Source organism: Sabethes cyaneus, chromosome 1 (assembly GCF_943734655.1).
Source record: "Sabethes cyaneus chromosome 1, idSabCyanKW18_F2, whole genome shotgun sequence".
Classification (NCBI taxonomy): domain Eukaryota; kingdom Metazoa; phylum Arthropoda; class Insecta; order Diptera; family Culicidae; genus Sabethes; species Sabethes cyaneus.
Window position 1 is genome coordinate 65,298,382 of NC_071353.1, and position 17,793 is coordinate 65,316,174.

The 17,793-nt window shown below is 38.4% G+C and overlaps 2 protein-coding genes across 3 annotated transcripts in view; both read right to left on the bottom strand.

Moving 5' to 3' along the window:
- The window catches only part of LOC128733200 (afadin), a 102,061-nt gene extending 101,107 nt beyond the window's left edge, over positions 1-954 (bottom strand). Inside the window, exon 1 of one of the 2 annotated variants that reach the window (XM_053826884.1) lies at positions 541-954. The gene's annotated coding sequence lies outside the window, so the exon portion shown is untranslated. Of the gene's footprint in view, positions 1-243 lie in introns of both variants that reach the window. The other variant, XM_053826880.1, reaches the window with a different exon arrangement.
- Positions 955-7,178: 6,224 nt separating this feature from the next.
- Positions 7,179-17,452, bottom strand: LOC128745772 (chorion peroxidase-like). Its single transcript, XM_053842848.1, has 5 exons — positions 17,142-17,452; positions 8,047-9,138; positions 7,687-7,987; positions 7,309-7,628; positions 7,179-7,245 (listed from the first exon to the last, which is right to left on the bottom strand). Exons 1-5 carry the CDS (start codon positions 17,450-17,452, stop codon positions 7,179-7,181), a joined length of 2,091 nt encoding a protein of 696 aa, XP_053698823.1.
- Positions 17,453-17,793: the final 341 nt, after the last annotated feature.

Below are 17,793 nucleotides of genomic sequence, written 5' to 3' on the forward strand. Positions count from 1 at the left end.
GTTCTGACCACGTCCACGTAACGAGGATAACCAAACGAAATTATGCTTCAAAAACGGAGATGTACTGCTGAATGAAACCAGTTTTCAGCAAATAACTGCTAGGATAGAAATAAGTGGCATTCAAAATGACACTGAGGCGTTGAATTCGTTTCACAAATGCATGGTTCACGAAATAAATAATAGTTATAATGCAAGTTAAATAGTGTTGTAGGTGGTCTCACAAAGTTAATAAAACTATTCTACCTCAGAATACAGGATCGGTAATGTTATCCTTAAGCCAGCTGTAGTTTCAGATGTGTGATTGGAAATATATGCACTTCGTTCGCAGTAGTTTGCAAATTACCCAACCATGCAACCAACAATCAAGCACACAAGCGCAATTTCACTTTTGACTACAACAATCGGTAGCTAGCATATACGATGGATTGGCACTCCGTTTCGTTGCATTTCTTCCGAAGGTTTTTCTTTGGCCAACCTTTTTTGTTTATCACTTTGCTTTGCTTTCATTCGTTCACTATCACTATTGACTCTTCAACACACCTTTTTCGTTCAATTCAATTCCACTGATTCCACCTAAATGCGTCGCACCGACTTCGAACGTGTATAAGTGTGACGGTATTTTCGTATTTTGTGTCGTTCGCTTTTCTGATTCCTTCTCCTTTAAATATGATGTTGCTGTTATTATTGTTTACGTTGTAATTTTGCTGCTGCTGTTATTCTTCACCTGATTTCAGCTGGAAACGCGGGCATGAGAAACATAGTGCGAGAGTGAGAACTAGCATAGCATAAAAGACGATACACATACAAAATATGCAATGGTTCAATAACGTTCAAATTATAGACCGCATTTTCGCGAAATTAGACGTGGAAAACAAAGTATCGAAGAGCAAAACTATCGCATTTAGCACTAATCACTCTTTAGTTACACTTGAACACTAAATTCGTAAAACATAAAAGCTTTAACAAGTTTTATTTTTCGAAAAATTGAGCACACAAAACTACCTACTTCACGATACAAAACTGACAGTCACCACCTTGAAATTTCTAAATAGCTTCTGCTAGTTACCACCAGAGATGCAGTAGGTGTCCGACAAAATCTCAAATATGGCCGCGTGCGCATCTAGATTGAACATCACAAAGTCAACCAACGTCACTGAATGCTTTGGGTATTGAGTACAATACAAGTGATGCCAGATACCTTCATTCTAAGGAAAGCGAATCACTTTATACTGAATTAAATTCGTTAATAATCTGATTCATCCATGAAATTAGCATGAGTTTTATTTGAACTGCTGTCAAAAGATTCATAAATTAAAAATTTTGAAACGCAGTTTTAAATCATATAACATTACAGTTTACGGAACGGCTCTCCAGCTTTCAACACCTTTCAATATCGCTCCTTGTAATAATTTTGCATTAGAGTCAGCACCCAAGTAACATTCGTGTGGTATAATAGCTTATTAAACTATTGTACAGCTGATTTCCGTGGTACAAGTGCTTGATAAGCTGTTATACAACAAAAATGTTACTTGCGCATGAACGTTATTCGATAATATATTCTAATGGAATATTGAGTGGAATACAGTTTCGAATAAATCAGTATATATTACGATTATATTTTCAAAAAGCTTGGTGGGAGCTGTCGCAAGCCTTTTGAGACCTTGCGATAACACATAATAATAATCTTACCTTTCGAAATATTCAATAAATCCAAACTTTTTTTATACGCATAGTGTTATCATTTTTCGTCATTCGGGACAAGAATGCGACAATTGATTAATATTTAGGTATATTTTTTAAAGTAAAATATTTTGTGTTGCTAAATGCGAGTACTTGTGTTGCTAAATTGAGGCATGCCAAAATCGAAATTTCGGACTGGTACCGAATGGCCGAAACACAAATGGCCGAATCACGAATGGCCGATACACAAATGGCCGAAATTACAAATGGCATAATATATCTAATGGCCGAATCACGAATGGCCGAATCACAAAAGGCCGAAATACAAATGACCGAATGTCCTAGTCGGCCAAAAATATTCACGGCCTTCAACCTGCAAAAACGTTGGGTACATGCTGTCCTTACTCGATACTCGCTATCGCTCGTTCGGACTTAACTAAGGGATAATCCCTACTAGTCAGTAAACCTAGGAAAATGCATGCACCCAAATAGAAGTGGTTTCTGCAGAGGGGCTGCCCCCCGCAGTGGCCGGCGCTTTCGACGGTGGGTCACCGGCGCACATTCGCGGCCTGCGGCCGTCTCTCCCTAAATCGTCTAGGAAATATTTGCTACTAATACGGTAAATAGGTCTTACACCTTATAATGAACGAAGTTCATTTGCGCTAAGGGGAACAAAGAACTATCAATCATTTATACTCTATAGTAAATAGTTCTGTTGCTTGTTTTGTTTTTGTTTGATTAAAGTTATTGGTTTGCTACTTGCCAATTCTTGTTTTTATTAAATAGTTATTTAGGCATTCCGAAAAAAATCAGCCTTTTGTGAATCAGCCATTCGTGATTCGGCTATTCGTGATTCTGCCTTTCGTGATTCGGCCTTCTGTGACTATTGTTGAAATTCGGTCATTTGGATTTCGGCCATTCGTGATTCGGCTATTCGGTACCAGCCCGTATATATGTATGTATGTATGTTACGCTTTAAGAATGAGCACACTTGACTTTTCTCGGAGATGGCTGGACCGATTTTAATGATCTTGAAACCCGCGCAGATCGTAGAATCGGTATTTTACGCACAGAATAACAGGCGTAACACTTCGAACAAAATTTCTAACAAAGCATCGTTTCAATGCAATGTAGCTATTCATCGATAAAAGTACTGATTCGGTTCGCAATACTCTCAAAGGTGATTCCATAACGTCAAATTCTCTGGCAATGCTTTTCTAGCTGAGAATTATTTTATGAGAGTGAGTGAAAAGCGAATTACCACTCACTCTTTTTCATGCATGAATTGATCGCTAGTGATAGCAATCAAACACGAATAACTCGCATTTTGACTCATCGCGATGAGTACTGATAATTGATCAATTCGGATATTGAATTATACCGTCAAAAAAACTTGTACCTAATACTTATGTTGTTTTTGCAGATTGACTCATTGGCGGAACTAGGGGGGTTTAGCCACCTCCTAGGAGAAATTTAGCCCCCCCTAGAGAAATGGATCTGGCCGACCAAATGAAATGGCGAAAAAAATCCCGGGGGCTACCCAAGGAACATTTTTGTTGTTTAGCAGCTTATCAAGCGCTTGTTCCATTGATTTTAGCTATATAATAGTTGAATAAGCTGCTCTTAAACAAAAATGTTTGTTGGGTATAACCCCCTCTAGAAATGAGCGCGAGTTCCGCCAATGGGTTGACCATTAGCACCTGAGTTACTTGGAATATTTTTGCAACATAATACATAAATGCACTTCAAAACATCAACCACAGACTAACAGACGTAACACTTCGAACAAATTTTCTAACAAAACATCGTTTCAATGACACCCCTAAAACTTGGAAAAAACACTAGCAACACCTGGTGCTGTCTTCGCGCTACGCAGAATACGTTGCTATAAATTTAGCAATGCTATAAATTTACTTGTATATTATCTGACAACAGCGCCAGCACAGGCGAGCGACGTTCTCGCGCAGCGACTGTTGTTTGGGTCTTGGCTTAAGCGTAAATTTGAAATGATCGTTTTTATCGACGATGGAATGAAGCTTCAGTGTTACGTCTGTGGTTATACATTAAATACTGATTCAAAAATCATAATCAATAAATATTCAATAATATAAACGGAAACTTGAATTTGTTTGTCAAATTGTTTTAGTTGATTCTAATCTAATCTAATCTAATCTCACACTAACGCAGCCAATTCTTGAAGGCATCCTGGAAATTGACGATTACTTGAATCATTTTTCTTGTCAATGGCCAGGCCAACTGCGCAGCATGTACCGCAGAGAGAATTCCAAGGAATCAAGTGGAATCAGAAAAATACCCAATTCCATTAAACTCCTTGAAATCAAGGGGAAGGAAGAAAGCGTGGACCTCCCGTACCAAACGCTTCCCATATACATAGATAATGATTTATTTACAGTCGTTGGGAGTATCTTTGCTAATAAAGGTTAAGTGATACTCCGGACCCTCAGGGATGAACTAATGGCATTTAGACCAGAAGCCAGGCTGCAATTGGCCAAGGATATAGCGCCTTATTTCGCTCTCTGAGTTCTAGTTTAAATTATATAATATTTGAAAATAAAGTCGCGTGGTTTAATGGTTGCCTAAAACTACATTTGTAAGGTTAGGAACTGAAAACCGCACGACCCCGCACCTCCTAGCTTGGCTACTCAATTATACAAATTGAAGTATTTCCAGGTATGGCCACGTGGAGGCGCTAGGTAGGGGCTTGGGATGGCTAGAGCTATGTTGGGCGCTTTTTCCCAGTTGCCTTCCCCATTTCATACCCTGTCAAATTGTTTTAGTTGATTCTGCTAAAAAGAGTTTGTTGAGGCTGGACGAAATTTAAAAATGTTTATTTTTAATCTCGATAAAGACTTTCCTAGTAAATTTGACAAGCGCCTAAGGAAATTGGCTTGAAAGAGACTTTTATAGATACCATTTTGCTTTTATTATAGTGTGCGTAACGTTTTCAAACCACTTTAAATGCCTCTGTGGTACTACCTTTGCGTTTTAAATTATTCTTGAAGTACCTCGAAAATATGCTCTCCAGAACCTTTGCAAGGGTGGGCCTACTAGGCAGATTTTGCTCTTAATGACGTTTTTGTGGAAACAATAAAGACGTTAATGCTTTGACCATGGTTTTATGTAGATTGTTTTGTAGCGCTCTTGTAGGCATTCATAAAGCTTAGAATGTTACTTGGGACGTTCGCCATTATGGTTCGTAAAAAGCTGGATAGTATCAAAATGGTGGAGTGGTACAAGACGTGAAGGCAAGGTATTGCTAGGCAGTCATGTTTTTGCAGTCAACATCTAACCATTTGCGTAAATGAGAGAACATGACACTACTATACGTTCTGTTCGTTTCACTCTGCAAAGCCGGTATGCTGGCAGATGGGTATTATTTTCAAATCTCAGCCAGATTTTTGAAAATAATACCCGTACCGACAGTAGATGTTGGCTACTGTCAAACACATAGGGTAAGGATAGGGTTGCCACTCCCTTGCGTGAAGGGGAAAGAGCGAAAAATTAGGTAAAGGAGGGTTATTGAAGCAACGCTTACTAAGTATGTGTACCAGTCCTCTTTACCTAAGCTGGGGGATCCACGGATCGTACCAAGCTATAATGGAAACCAATTATAACCAGATTCAAACTCTACTTCTCCTCTCAGGCTCGTGCGCTCTTTTAGCTAGCAACGGTATTGCAGCTCTATAACACCATAAATACAAAAGATAAAGCTAGATTATTTTCAACAATATTGTAGATAATACTTAACTCTATAATTTCTCTATACACCACTTGTTTTAAATTCTATTTCACTGAGGCGCTGCAGTTAAAAAAGCATATATTATGCAAAAAAAACAGCAAATGAAACTTGGAGGTAGCAAATTGCCTGCATAATAATAACAGGCATCACAATCTCCCAATCTCAAAGACAAATCATTCACTAAACACTAGGCAAGCTAATCATTTGCTACGTACTAGAGCTCTGACTACTACTACTACTACTACTACTACTACTACTACTACTACTACTACTACTACTACTACTACTACTACTACTACTACTACTACTACTACTACTACTACTACTACTACTACTACTACTACTACTACTACTACTACTACTACTACTACTACTACTACTACTACTACTACTACTACTACTACTACTACTACTACTACTACTACTACTACTACTACTACTACTACTACTACTACTACTACTACTACTACTACTACTACTACTACTACTACTACTACTACTACTACTACTACTACTACTACTACTACTACTACTACTACTACTACTACTACTACTACTACTACTACTACTACTACTACTACTACTACTACTACTACTACTACTACTACTACTACTACTACTACTACTACTACTACTACTACTACTACTACTACTACTACTACTACTACTACTACTACTACTACTACTACTACTACTACTACTACTACTACTACTACTACTACTACTACTACTACTACTACTACTACTACTACTACTACTACTACTACTACTACTACTACTACTACTACTACTACTACTACTACTACTACTACTACTACTACTACTACTACTACTACTACTACTACTACTACTACTACTACTACTACTACTACTACTACTACTACTACTACTACTACTACTACTACTACTACTACTACTACTACTACTACTACTACTACTACTACTACTACTACTACTACTACTACTACTACTACTACTACTACTACTACTACTACTACTACTACTACTACTACTACTACTACTACTACTACTACTACTACTACTACTACTACTACTACTACTACTACTACTACTACTACTACTACTACTACTACTACTACTACTACTACTACTACTGACTAGGTCAAAGGCGAATAACGTTTAAAGGACCGCAATTGTACAATTCTCTTCCCAGCGAGCTTAAATCCATTCAAAATTACAACACTTTCAAGTTAAGATTAAACACATTCCTCTAAGATAGAAGAAGTATGTTTTATAACCGTTTCAACTTCTATAAACTATTTTAAATCATCAAACCCTTCAAAGGATTACTAATCCACTGGGTACTCATTGTATTTCTCATCGATTGTTTCACTGCTTTAAATATATTCAAAGTTTGTTTTGGTAGCAGTATAATAATATAGATAAATCTTAACTCCTTTTTCTTTTTATTACTATTACCCTGGTGCCCGTCACCAGGGGGCTCTGTAAGTGCTTTTTGGTGGTGAGGGTTAGCGGTGGGTTAATTTGTATAACGGATTGAGTAACAATTCTAACGAAAATTATAATTTCAGATTTATTTATTTTTTTAGATACACTTCAGTTTTCCAATGTTGAAACTAAGACTTGCAGTTTATTAAGAACTTTTACTATTTCAAACATATATGAACGTTTACAATTCAACTTATAATTGGAAGATATAACATTTCTATTACAGTTTGGAAATGTTATTTGTAGTGAAAGCGTTTTGAATCAAAAACTAATCTTTCCACCATCTCAAATCAATCTTATGAATTTTGTTGGATTTGCACGGTACCAGTGGGTTGCTAAAAATAAAAATAAATTTTAATAAAAATTAATACCCCGTACCTCAATACTATCACACTCACTGATTGGAATGTGGTAGATTAAAAGCATGCAACGGAACGTCAAAGTTATTTTGATTGTTCATATTGGCGCACAGGATGCCAGCCAACGTTACTTTTTGAAGTTCATCTATCTGCAACTTCGTAAAATGCCCCGGATTCGTTTGCTCTCCGTTACTGTAAAAATAACGATCTCCTTGCTGGAGTCGCGAAAACTGGTCACTGATAATTTCAGCAAATGTTTCACCAACAATTCCACCCTCAACGGGATGCTCAAGGATTCCCCCAACGAAAAGATCTACATCTTCAGGAGAATCGTAGATTTGGTGCAATTTCGATCCAATCTATTAAATAGACTAATAAATATGGTATGATATAATATAATTGATGATTGACATTCACCTTCGAATCGAAATCTTTAAAATCTAGTTTCATGTGTTTACCGCTTAAACGTAGGTAATGGTTGTAAGGCCGAACAGCATGATCTCTGCCACGCTGTATATTAATGGAGACAAGGTCTTTTCCGAACTGTTTTCCTTCTTGCGAGTTTAAGAACCAAGATATACTGTGCGAAAATTTATCGTCCACTTTCTGCATCGGTTGCGCAAGGATTCCTTGGAATAGACGATCGAAAAATTCAGGATCACTCATCAGTGAAGGATTGAAGAAGGTTTTATGTGTGTCCAGCACACCTTTCGGAAGCCTGAAAAGTTCATATACTTTGTTATAAACGTATAAGTAGCTTAACCAGCTAATGCATACTCCAGCTGGCCAGGGATCGTTGAGTGACCAAATCGGAATGCTGCTGCTGAAAACTCGCTTGTAATTGAAGGATTTATCGCTGAATTATAAAACTTGCTGTGTCCTTTCGGTGCGTGTAGATTATATTTTTTCATAAAGCGTGGCCCTACTACCTTAGGAAGGTATTCGTTGAAAACAATATGTTGCAACTCAGCACCGATGATACGACGTGTTTCTTGAAAAATTATTTCATCATTCCAGTGTGGGTTCAATCGATGTAGAAAATCGGCAATTCGATTATGCTCCCTTAAAAAAAGTGTATGAACAGCAACCAAAGTTATTATCTGGTTCACCCTATCATCTCCAACTTTAAAGCACATGTCAGCACTTATTCTACAGGCATTCGTTGTTGTTTCTAGAGGAGGTAACTCATTTTTAAGTTGATGATGCACCAAGGACTTTAAACGACCTCCAACATGCGATCGTAAACTATGTGATTCACTCGCAGAATTTCCATAAATTCCAGATCCGTCAATGAAATGCGTTACTGATGATATTTGTCTATCATGTCCTGCTTGACAACGATGTTTTGGCACAGTGGCAGTTCTAAGAAATTCCATGCATCTAACACCGAAGCGGGAATAAAACGGATCATTTGCGGAGACGCTTATAGGAAAACAAGCCACGTGTAGGTTAGATGACGCAAGTTTTCCACCATGAAGACAGCATTCTACTTTCTCGGCTGCTGACTTACTTTTAGTAATATCGTGTACAATGAACTGACCAAATTGCATCATCAATACATTGAGATGTTTGTCCGGAACATGCATGTCATCGAAAAGATGAGCGGAAACTTTGCGAGCGCTCGGCAGTAGTTTGCCGGATCGGGCCAATGTGCGCGCTGAAGCCACACGATCGCCATACGCTGGTGGAAGTATTCTCTCCATTGGATATCCTGCCGAGCCCCAAAGACTCTGACCAGGACCAATGTTATTACAGCGTCCATCAAAGCGTCGGTAACGAAGGTGCTCGTCGCGGCACCTCGGACCAATAATGCAACGTTTTCTGCGATGATTAGTTATCGAATATATTCCATAATCGGTTGTATTGATTCTGTAATGAAAGTAAACCAAAATTATGTTAAATATGGTAGAACAAAAATTGTTTACTTGGGTGATTTATCTATTTCGGACAGACGTTACGCGTATCCTGTTTTGGACATTTACGGCAAAATCAAATGAAAGTGGTCGCGATAAAGTACACGTAACGCTTATATGTCATTTTCCCAACAACATTTCAATCGGATAGAATAGATAACTTTTATCTAATAAAAATATAAATGATATTCTTGAAATAAAATCAATGCAGTTCCAAAAGAGTCTTTTCGAGAAAAAATACTTCAAAATCCATACACGTGTCATTGATTTCTGGGATTTCAAAAGCAGTTTTTATGCTTAAACCAAAAGATATGTTCACAACAATTTGTCGTTGTAGGGGTCAGTTCCGGCGTAGTGGTTAGCATTCACGCCTCTCATGCCGAGGACCCGGGTTCAAATCCCAGCCCTGCAGAAGTCATGAATAACCCAAGCTGTTAAAGTGACTATAATCTAACAAAAAAAATTGTCGTATTCTGAGATGCTGACACATATGCAAGGTTAAGATTGTAGCTGTCCAGCAGTGTGTGCATACCGTTATGGAAAGTAGATTGTAATGGATCTACATACAAGAATATATCAGTGGAGATCTGGCACTTTACGCTGGGAAGATTAAAGTCGTCGAGGACCAATAGTTCGTCGACAGACAGTGCTTGCGTACAAATAACACGCCGCAATTCAGTATGAGCTTTCATGAGCGCGAGGGCGCGCGTTCGGTCAGGTGGCAGGTAGAGCACGCTCAGGTAAAGTGAATAGCCTTCTAGTTTGAGTTACACCCAATGGCTTGCTTGATGGTTGTCCAAGCGCTTTTCTTCACGACTTGTGCCTTGATTCATCGGTGAACAGCAATTAGCACCCCACCGCCGTGGGATCTAGAACTGTTCTGTGCGCTCCTATCAGACCGAAAAACTTCGTAGTAGTCTCCAAATATTTGGCATAACAAGGTACGCGCACAGAGTCAAATATCCGTAAGAACGATGACATCGAACGATTCGTCTAAACAAGCGACAATTCCCAGATAACACAAAATCGTAATAGAAAGTTCACATTAAATCGTTTTCATATCAATTTTACATTGGAATTGTAGAATGATTAGAGTATGTCAAAACAAAGTGAACAATAAGTTGTTTTGCAGTCGTGTGTGTCCTCATATACAAGTAATGACTGTGAATTATAAAGCAGTATAGATGTTTACAACATTAAGTTATATCTTAATATATATTCAGGAGTATTAAGTTGCGTGTTATAAAAACCACTGTATAAAATGCAAGATAGAATTACGCTTCGCACGAATATTGCCTCCACATTGGTACATATATGTTCCAAATCTGTTCTGGCGTGAAATATAACTTTTTCGTTCAGATATGATGTCGTATTTCTCAGTTGCAATCGAGATATATAAACCAAATGGTTTACTGGGAAGAGAGTATGGTTTTAAGCTGGCAGAACGAAATTTGCTGGAAGATGGAATCAATTCAGGCAGTCCGGATGAAGGAATATCACGACATTTGCCTGAGAAGGGATGCTGGAAGCCCATCTACCGATCCCCGACTTCAGGGCCTGAAAGACTGGGATAGCTCGAATAAGTTAAATTAATATCATCATAGACGAGATGCGTAGGAGTTTTCCAATGATTTCGCTTGACTGAAGCGGAGGGGAAGGGGCTTCCATAGTGTATTCTGGTATCAGAGTTGAGCTACCTATAAAGCGAGACAGTCTTTTCTAAGTATTTACACCTTTCCCTTGTCAATGGCCATTCCATGCCTCCCTTTCAGAAACCCTCTCTTTCCATCCAGCCGCTTGTACAACTGCTATCGATCCAAACGCAAGCGAAACGCGCCCCAACTGCACTTCCGCTTTTGTCCCACCCTGCGCTGTTTCTTTTATTTTAAAGAACGTGTGCGCCAAGTTTGAAGAACCGTCCAGGAGTTCCGAAGTTATGGTGGAAGAAGCATTTATATTTACGCTCCTCGTCGGCGCCTTGTTGGCTTTATCCCAGTCAACTTCACCTTTTGTCACGTAGCCAATTATGCATCTGTTTGTTCTCTGAAAATCCATATAAAAAACTCCAAGGTATACGGCCCTAAAGGTTGTACGAAAGGGTGACGTAGGACTATATCAGATAATCAGATCAAAGACTAATGTAAACTGCATTTCTCGCATATGTTTGTTTATAAGAAACTGTGAGTGCTATTGTTTAAGTGAATGTTTAAAAGAAAAGAGCGAAATATTCAGGATCAATTCTTCATTGAATGCAATGGAGGCTATAATACGTGAACGAGGATTCATAAGTACAACGCCTGCAACCTTTGAGACATAGAGATTTCTTTTGAAAATCACTTGTGTGCATCATAAAGTTTGAAATGGTAATGAATGACCAGTCCACAGACTAATGTATTCAATATGATTATGCGTAGCTTGATATGTTTCAATAATCTTACTTTAGCTAGCTTGTCGCTTTTAAAAGAGCCATTGGTGACAAATAACATTGAAGCCAAAGCACGTTCATCGCAAATATGACGTTCCATTCGAATGTCCTTCTCTTTTCGATCCACTGTCTTTTGCTTCGAGAAGGGTTTACTAGTTTACTTTCACAGCTTATCGCTTGTTACATAGCAGAAAATATGGCATATTCGCAAAAAATTCTGTTTTATTTGTATGAGAGTCCTTATCCTCCTACCACAGAGGTGAGGGGTCTCAAACCATCATAAAATAAATAAATTTAAAATAAATTCATGCTTTCACAAACGCCTGCATGCAAATTTGGTTCCTTTTGCTTGATTAGTTGATTAGGAAATTTGTGTTTCATTTATATGGGAGCCCCCCCTCTTACGCCCTCCTTAAAATTACTCTCTTACCCTCTATAAAATTGTTGGTCATTTTATCTATCCAACGACATATAAATTGTTCAAATTCGTTCAGTAGTTTAGTAGTTATTAGCATTTGAAATCTTTCATTCAAACGTTACACTTCTATTGTCGTTTTCACAAAGTGCTACCCAGTCCCAGTATAGTAAACAAAGACGTAGTCCTACGTCAAAAAAAGAAACAAACTCTTTTTTTTTCATATATATATATTACCTCGATGGACCTAACCCCGTCCGTCCTGCATTCCAGCTCCTTGCGCGACTGGTCTTCCAGCTACTCGGTCTAAATACAAGAGAAACGCAACGTCTTTTATTAAATTCGACCTCTTCCCCTTATTAGAGACCGCCCCCTTTTATCAACTCCTCAGTGCTGATTCCTTTATGTCAAGAAACATATGTGCCAAGTTTCGTGGAGAATGGTCCAGGCGTTCTGGAGTTGGCGGAACATACATACAACATGCAACTTACAAACTCACGATTCACGATCACGTAATCACGATTCACACTTTATTTTGAGTTTTTAAAGGAATTATATCCACAAGTATTCAAGGTTCTGGCTTTGGTGGAACTAGCGCTCATTTCAAGGGGGGCTGTAGCCTCCGGCATTTTTTTCGTAGTTTTATTTGGTCGGCCAAATCCATTTTTCTAGGGGGGGCTAAAAGTCTGTTAGGAGGGGCTTAGCCCCCCCTACCTAGTTCCGCTAATGGGTTCTGGCACGAGATGAAAAATTTGATTGTTTATTGACCAAACTTCGTGATTTTAGTCATGACCTTGATATGCGGTCAGGCATATATTAATATTTTTTCTGAAACGATGGTTCTACAATTGATGAAGGGACGGTAAGGAAAATAATGAAGGATTTTTTCGGGAATGGAGGAGAAAGAGTGGAAAGGAAGGAGGGAGGGGGGGGGTGTAATAGGCAGCTACGCTTAACAAGTTGTCGTTGTGACTTCTACCTTTTGTCCAATGCTGGAAGGTGTATTGGTCGAACCAAGCTCTAATCTGAGATTATAGCCGGATTTGAACCCACAACACCTGCCAGGGCATGTGGCTCGTTGGTACCCGTTGATACCTATGAGCCACAGAGGCGCTGGACAATCCCCCTTATTAACGTAGCGACATTGGTTGGGCTATTTTTAGACACAAATTGTGCCTCTTCCTCCACCTACTGTAGAGACCACCGACCGAGAAGTTTTAATCTAACTTTGTGTTTACTGGCGGGCTAACAAACAACTTGACCGTACTACGTTAAACTTTCCTCTGACGATAAGTTCTACGTTGAGTGTTGACGGCCTAAGCATCACTCTCATAACAGCTTGGTTATCAGGGAGAGAACTCATTGTGGACATCCTTTGATCACCGAAATCGTGACCGACGTATCTTCCAATGATGTTGTGATTTCTCTGCTCGGGAGCATTGCTTGAATCTAGCTCATTGAATGTGGTGAATTCCTTTTTGAAAAAGAACCGTAATAATTGAAATGAAAGACATGTAATCGAAAGCTTCTTCAATATCAGGGAAAGGACAAAGTGCCGTCTCCTGATATTTTAGTGATTTTCTGTAAAAAAAATCAGAGGGGTTGTGTACAAGACACGACCGCATATATAGGTGACGCAGGACTACGTAAGTCTCTTTGTAGTGATAGTAGCATATATTCTTGCTTGTAATCATTCGATTCTCCATGTGTACATGCTATATGCAACATATATACATGCTACATGCGTTGTATGTAACATTTATCCAAGTAGTAACATTGCATACGTTCAATTTTCAAAAGATTCTGCATTTGAAAACAATTTAACGAAATCAAGAACACAAACTATTGCTTTCCTGCTACCTTACTGAAATTAAAGACTGTTTTTTTACCCACCGTTGAAGAGATTCTACCAGTTCAATCCTATTTTATCAACAGCATATCTTTTCACTACACTTCTAATGAAACGACAAGCATGCGTATTCATACAGAGTCGTATTATAACCGAACACTACAGCTGTAGCACATTTTTCCAACACAGATATCAAATTCGCCGAGGTTTAATCGTCTCGTAGTAAAGATTTTGCGATCTGTTGGGAGAACGAACTTGCGTCATTTTTTCTGGCACACTTCCCTAACACAGACATCAAATTGGACTAGGTTTAATCGCGTTCGTAAGAAATCTGTAGGCACGAGAGGGCTTTGTCACTCTTTCTGGCGTACTTCCCAAGCAAGGACATCAAAATGGTCTAGGTTTAACCGCGGTGTTAAGAAATCTTGTTGAAATGAGGAAACTTTGTGACTTGTTTTAGCTTACTTCCCAAGCACAGATATCAAATTTGTATAGGTTTAGATCATTGCAAAGAATCTTCCAACCAATCACGAAGCGATAATTCTGGTAAAACATAGGTTCATTATTTTCAATTTTTCAATAGTTCAACATCAAGAATCCATACTTTTTTTCATTTGGGTCAATTCTTAGAAGATTTTCCGATTGATTGATGTAAGAATATTGAAAATCTATCGGAAAACCGCTGAGCTATTAGCGCTCAAAACCTTTCATTTTTCGTGACGCTCGCAATTTTCGATTTTTTGGAATGACACCCTATCTCAAAACTTGCCGTAAGACATAGTCTTACGTCAAAATGGGTAGAATGCCATCTGAGCCTGGAGATTTTATTAATTCGAAAGATCTAAGTGCCCATTTGCTCGAAACCTCCGTAAACAATCGGCGTACAAGCTGAGCCGAGTAGCTTGGCACATTATGTACGACCCAATCCAAAGCAGCGAGGCCTACTTTCATCGATTTTTTCTTAACACTACACTTTGCATTTAAATAAAAGCGAAAAAGAAACAATGGAAATCATGCAAATATATTCTGAATAGCCAATTATGGTGTATATATATACAGCCAGGGATTGCCCACTAGATTTTTTCAAACATTTTTCTCTAGTCATTACCAAGCGCGAGGCTCCTCCGAAATGCGAGGCTTTGTGCGACTGCACGGGTTTGTCGGCCTAAACGCCGGCTCTGCATTATAGCAAACTTATATGCGTCTTTTCAAGGCAGCAAATAGTTACAGGAACTTATTTATGACTGAAATTAGTCATATGTTAGTTACCACATCTGTTTTCTAACTATTTTGTTATTAGGATAGCAACCTTATCTGTAGTTTAATTTTTCAACTAAGCTTGATACATATTTCATCCAGATGACCACCTATTGGATCTCTGTTCTCAGTCAAAACTGTCTGATGTATATTCTGATGTGTATAACTGTCTGATGTATTGATGTAAATTCAATTTCACATCATTTTGTGTCCATGTTTGCGGTGCAGTTGTAATGAAATTCAAACTTAATTTAGGATTTATCTTATATATAAAAATGGATTTCTGTCTGTCCGTCTGTCTGTCGGAATGCCGGGAAAACTACTAAACCGATAGGCGTGAAAATTTGCATGCAGGGGTTTTTGGGGCCTGGGAAGGTTCTTATAATAATTAGAGACCCCTCCCACCACTAAGAGGGGGGGCTCCCATACAAATAAAACACAAATTTGTGCATAATTAAAGAACTAATCAAGCAAATGGAAACAAATTTGGCATGTGGGTGTTGTTGGAGCCAAGAATTTTTTCTATGTTGAATTGAGACCCCTTCCCTCTTTAGGAGGGGAGTTATGACCCCCTCCTCCTTTTAAGAGGGGGGGGCTCCCATACAGATGAAATACAAATTTCCTCTTATCTCGAGAAATAATCAAACAAATGAAACCTAATTTGGCATGCGGGGATTTTTGGAGGCAAGAATTTTTTTTGATGAGTTAGGACTCCTCCCCTGTTTAGGAGGGGGGGGGGGGGCTCCCATACAAATGGAATACAAATTTCCTCATAACTCGAGAACTAATCAAGCAAATGGAACCAAATTTAGCATGTGGATGATTTTAGAGGCATGAATTTATTTTATGATGGTTTGAGACTCCTCACCTCTGTGGTAGTGGGATAAGGACTCTCATACAAATAAAACGGGTATTTTTGCGCAACTCAAAAACTAATCGAACTCGAGAAATTTTAGACTCTTCCATAAAACATTAGTCAATAAGGCTACTACAAATATTTTATCAAGTTTTTGTCCTTCCCGTGTTGGGCAACTGAACGGAAGGAGATTTTTTTAATCGAACAAAACTAATGCATTTTTACCTAAAGTTTAAACGTCAAAACCAAATCTGTTCCTGCTATATGTTATTGTTTTCCATGCAAAAACCTACGAAAAGAAAGAAAAAATGGCGATTTTTGCAAATTCTACAGTTTGAATTTCCATTTCTGTTTGGTGTTAGACGCATACACTCATTTTCCAAGTTATTTAAGCTATAGAACCCACAGACAATTGATTTTATTAAAAAAAATTCGACTTACATCCCACAAATTATTTTTTGCCCTCCGATTTTTGAAGCCAATTTCAAAAACTTTAAAACTAATAATTTGCTGGCGACCCGCCGTCGGAAGGTAGCCCCCCCGCAGAAATCACCTCTGTCTAGGTTTATTTGTTTTCCTAGGGCTACTGACGTCTATTACTTTCCTTCAGTTGGGCCCAAACGAGCGACAGCGTGTAAGGAGAGGATCACCTCTGCGAAATAGTATTTTCCGCGAAAATTTTTTCCTTGAAATGGTACATTCCGCTTAAGATTTAACGCGAAATGGTATTCGGTGAAATGTTATACAATCACGACGAATATTGATATCCGATTTACCACCCGCTTTCTGCCTCAGCAATGGGGGGAGTTGTTTTCTACTTTGCTGTGAGGCAAAATTGCAAATTTGCATTTTAAATTACCCATGCTTTCACAGTTACGTTACGTAACTGCCTAAATGAATCATCTAAGGTTGAAATCCTCAGAAACTTGCAAAACTCTAGATTGTGAAAAAGATTATTCAAGATTCATGATTTATGTACAGCACAGTTTAATTTGTGGCAATACGAAGTTTGTCGGGTCAGCTAGTAATATAATAAAAGTTGCTTAACGCGTATACTCAATTTCAGTCTGAAAATAGATATTCGTATAAATTAAGTCATAGTTGATCACAACACATCGATCGATTAAACGAACAACACAAAACGATAGTTTAATTACCCGAATAACTGCTCGTAATCCAAAATTGCTCTCTTGTGTATTTTGCGGTCATGATTGATGGTACGGTTATTGCCAATTGGAAGAAAAAGCAAGGAATCCTCGTCGGCACCATCATCGGCCGCCGTTCGCCATCGCGGTGGTCGGCCGGGAGCTGATATTTCATCAAGTACGGCATCGTTGTTGCTCTCAATGTCGCCGGTTGTCTGGCAGCAAACTCCGTCCTCGAACTTTGCACTCAGCGTACAGTGTTTAGTTTGATGGATGTGCTTTTCCGGAGTGATCGATTTCAAACCAGCTTGCTCCATCATCATTATACATCTCTGCGGATGTACACACGTGCTTCCGAATGGACATCTAGAGTCTGCGTTAGTTAAGAAAACAAAAAAATCATCATTAAATACGTCGTCTATTTCGCTTATATACTTTATTAGTCTGCAAAACTTAAGCACACCTATAGCTCAAATCAAACTAATATCAAGTTTTTGGAAACAGCTTACATTACCAAATCATTACGAAAGGATACACAAGTATTTAAAAATAGCCAAAAGCACATTTTATAATTATCATTTTAAGAGGAGACTAAGGAGATTTTTTATTATGGTACACTATGTACTGGAGACTGCTGCATAATATATAATATAAATTTTTAAAT

Bases quoted from the DNA above. Each gene is read 5' to 3' on its own strand.
- LOC128745772 (XM_053842848.1), bottom strand. From the start codon at position 17,452: ATGATGATGGAGCAAGCTGGTTTGAAATCGATCACTCCGGAAAAGCAC. The intron at 9,139-17,141 runs GTAATTAAACTA...CTTTCATTACAG, and splicing joins GATTACGAGCAGTTATTCGG to AATCAATACAACCGATTATG. The intron at 7,629-7,686 runs GTGAATGTCAAT...TCTATTTAATAG, and splicing joins TTAAAGATTTCGATTCGAAG to ATTGGATCGAAATTGCACCA.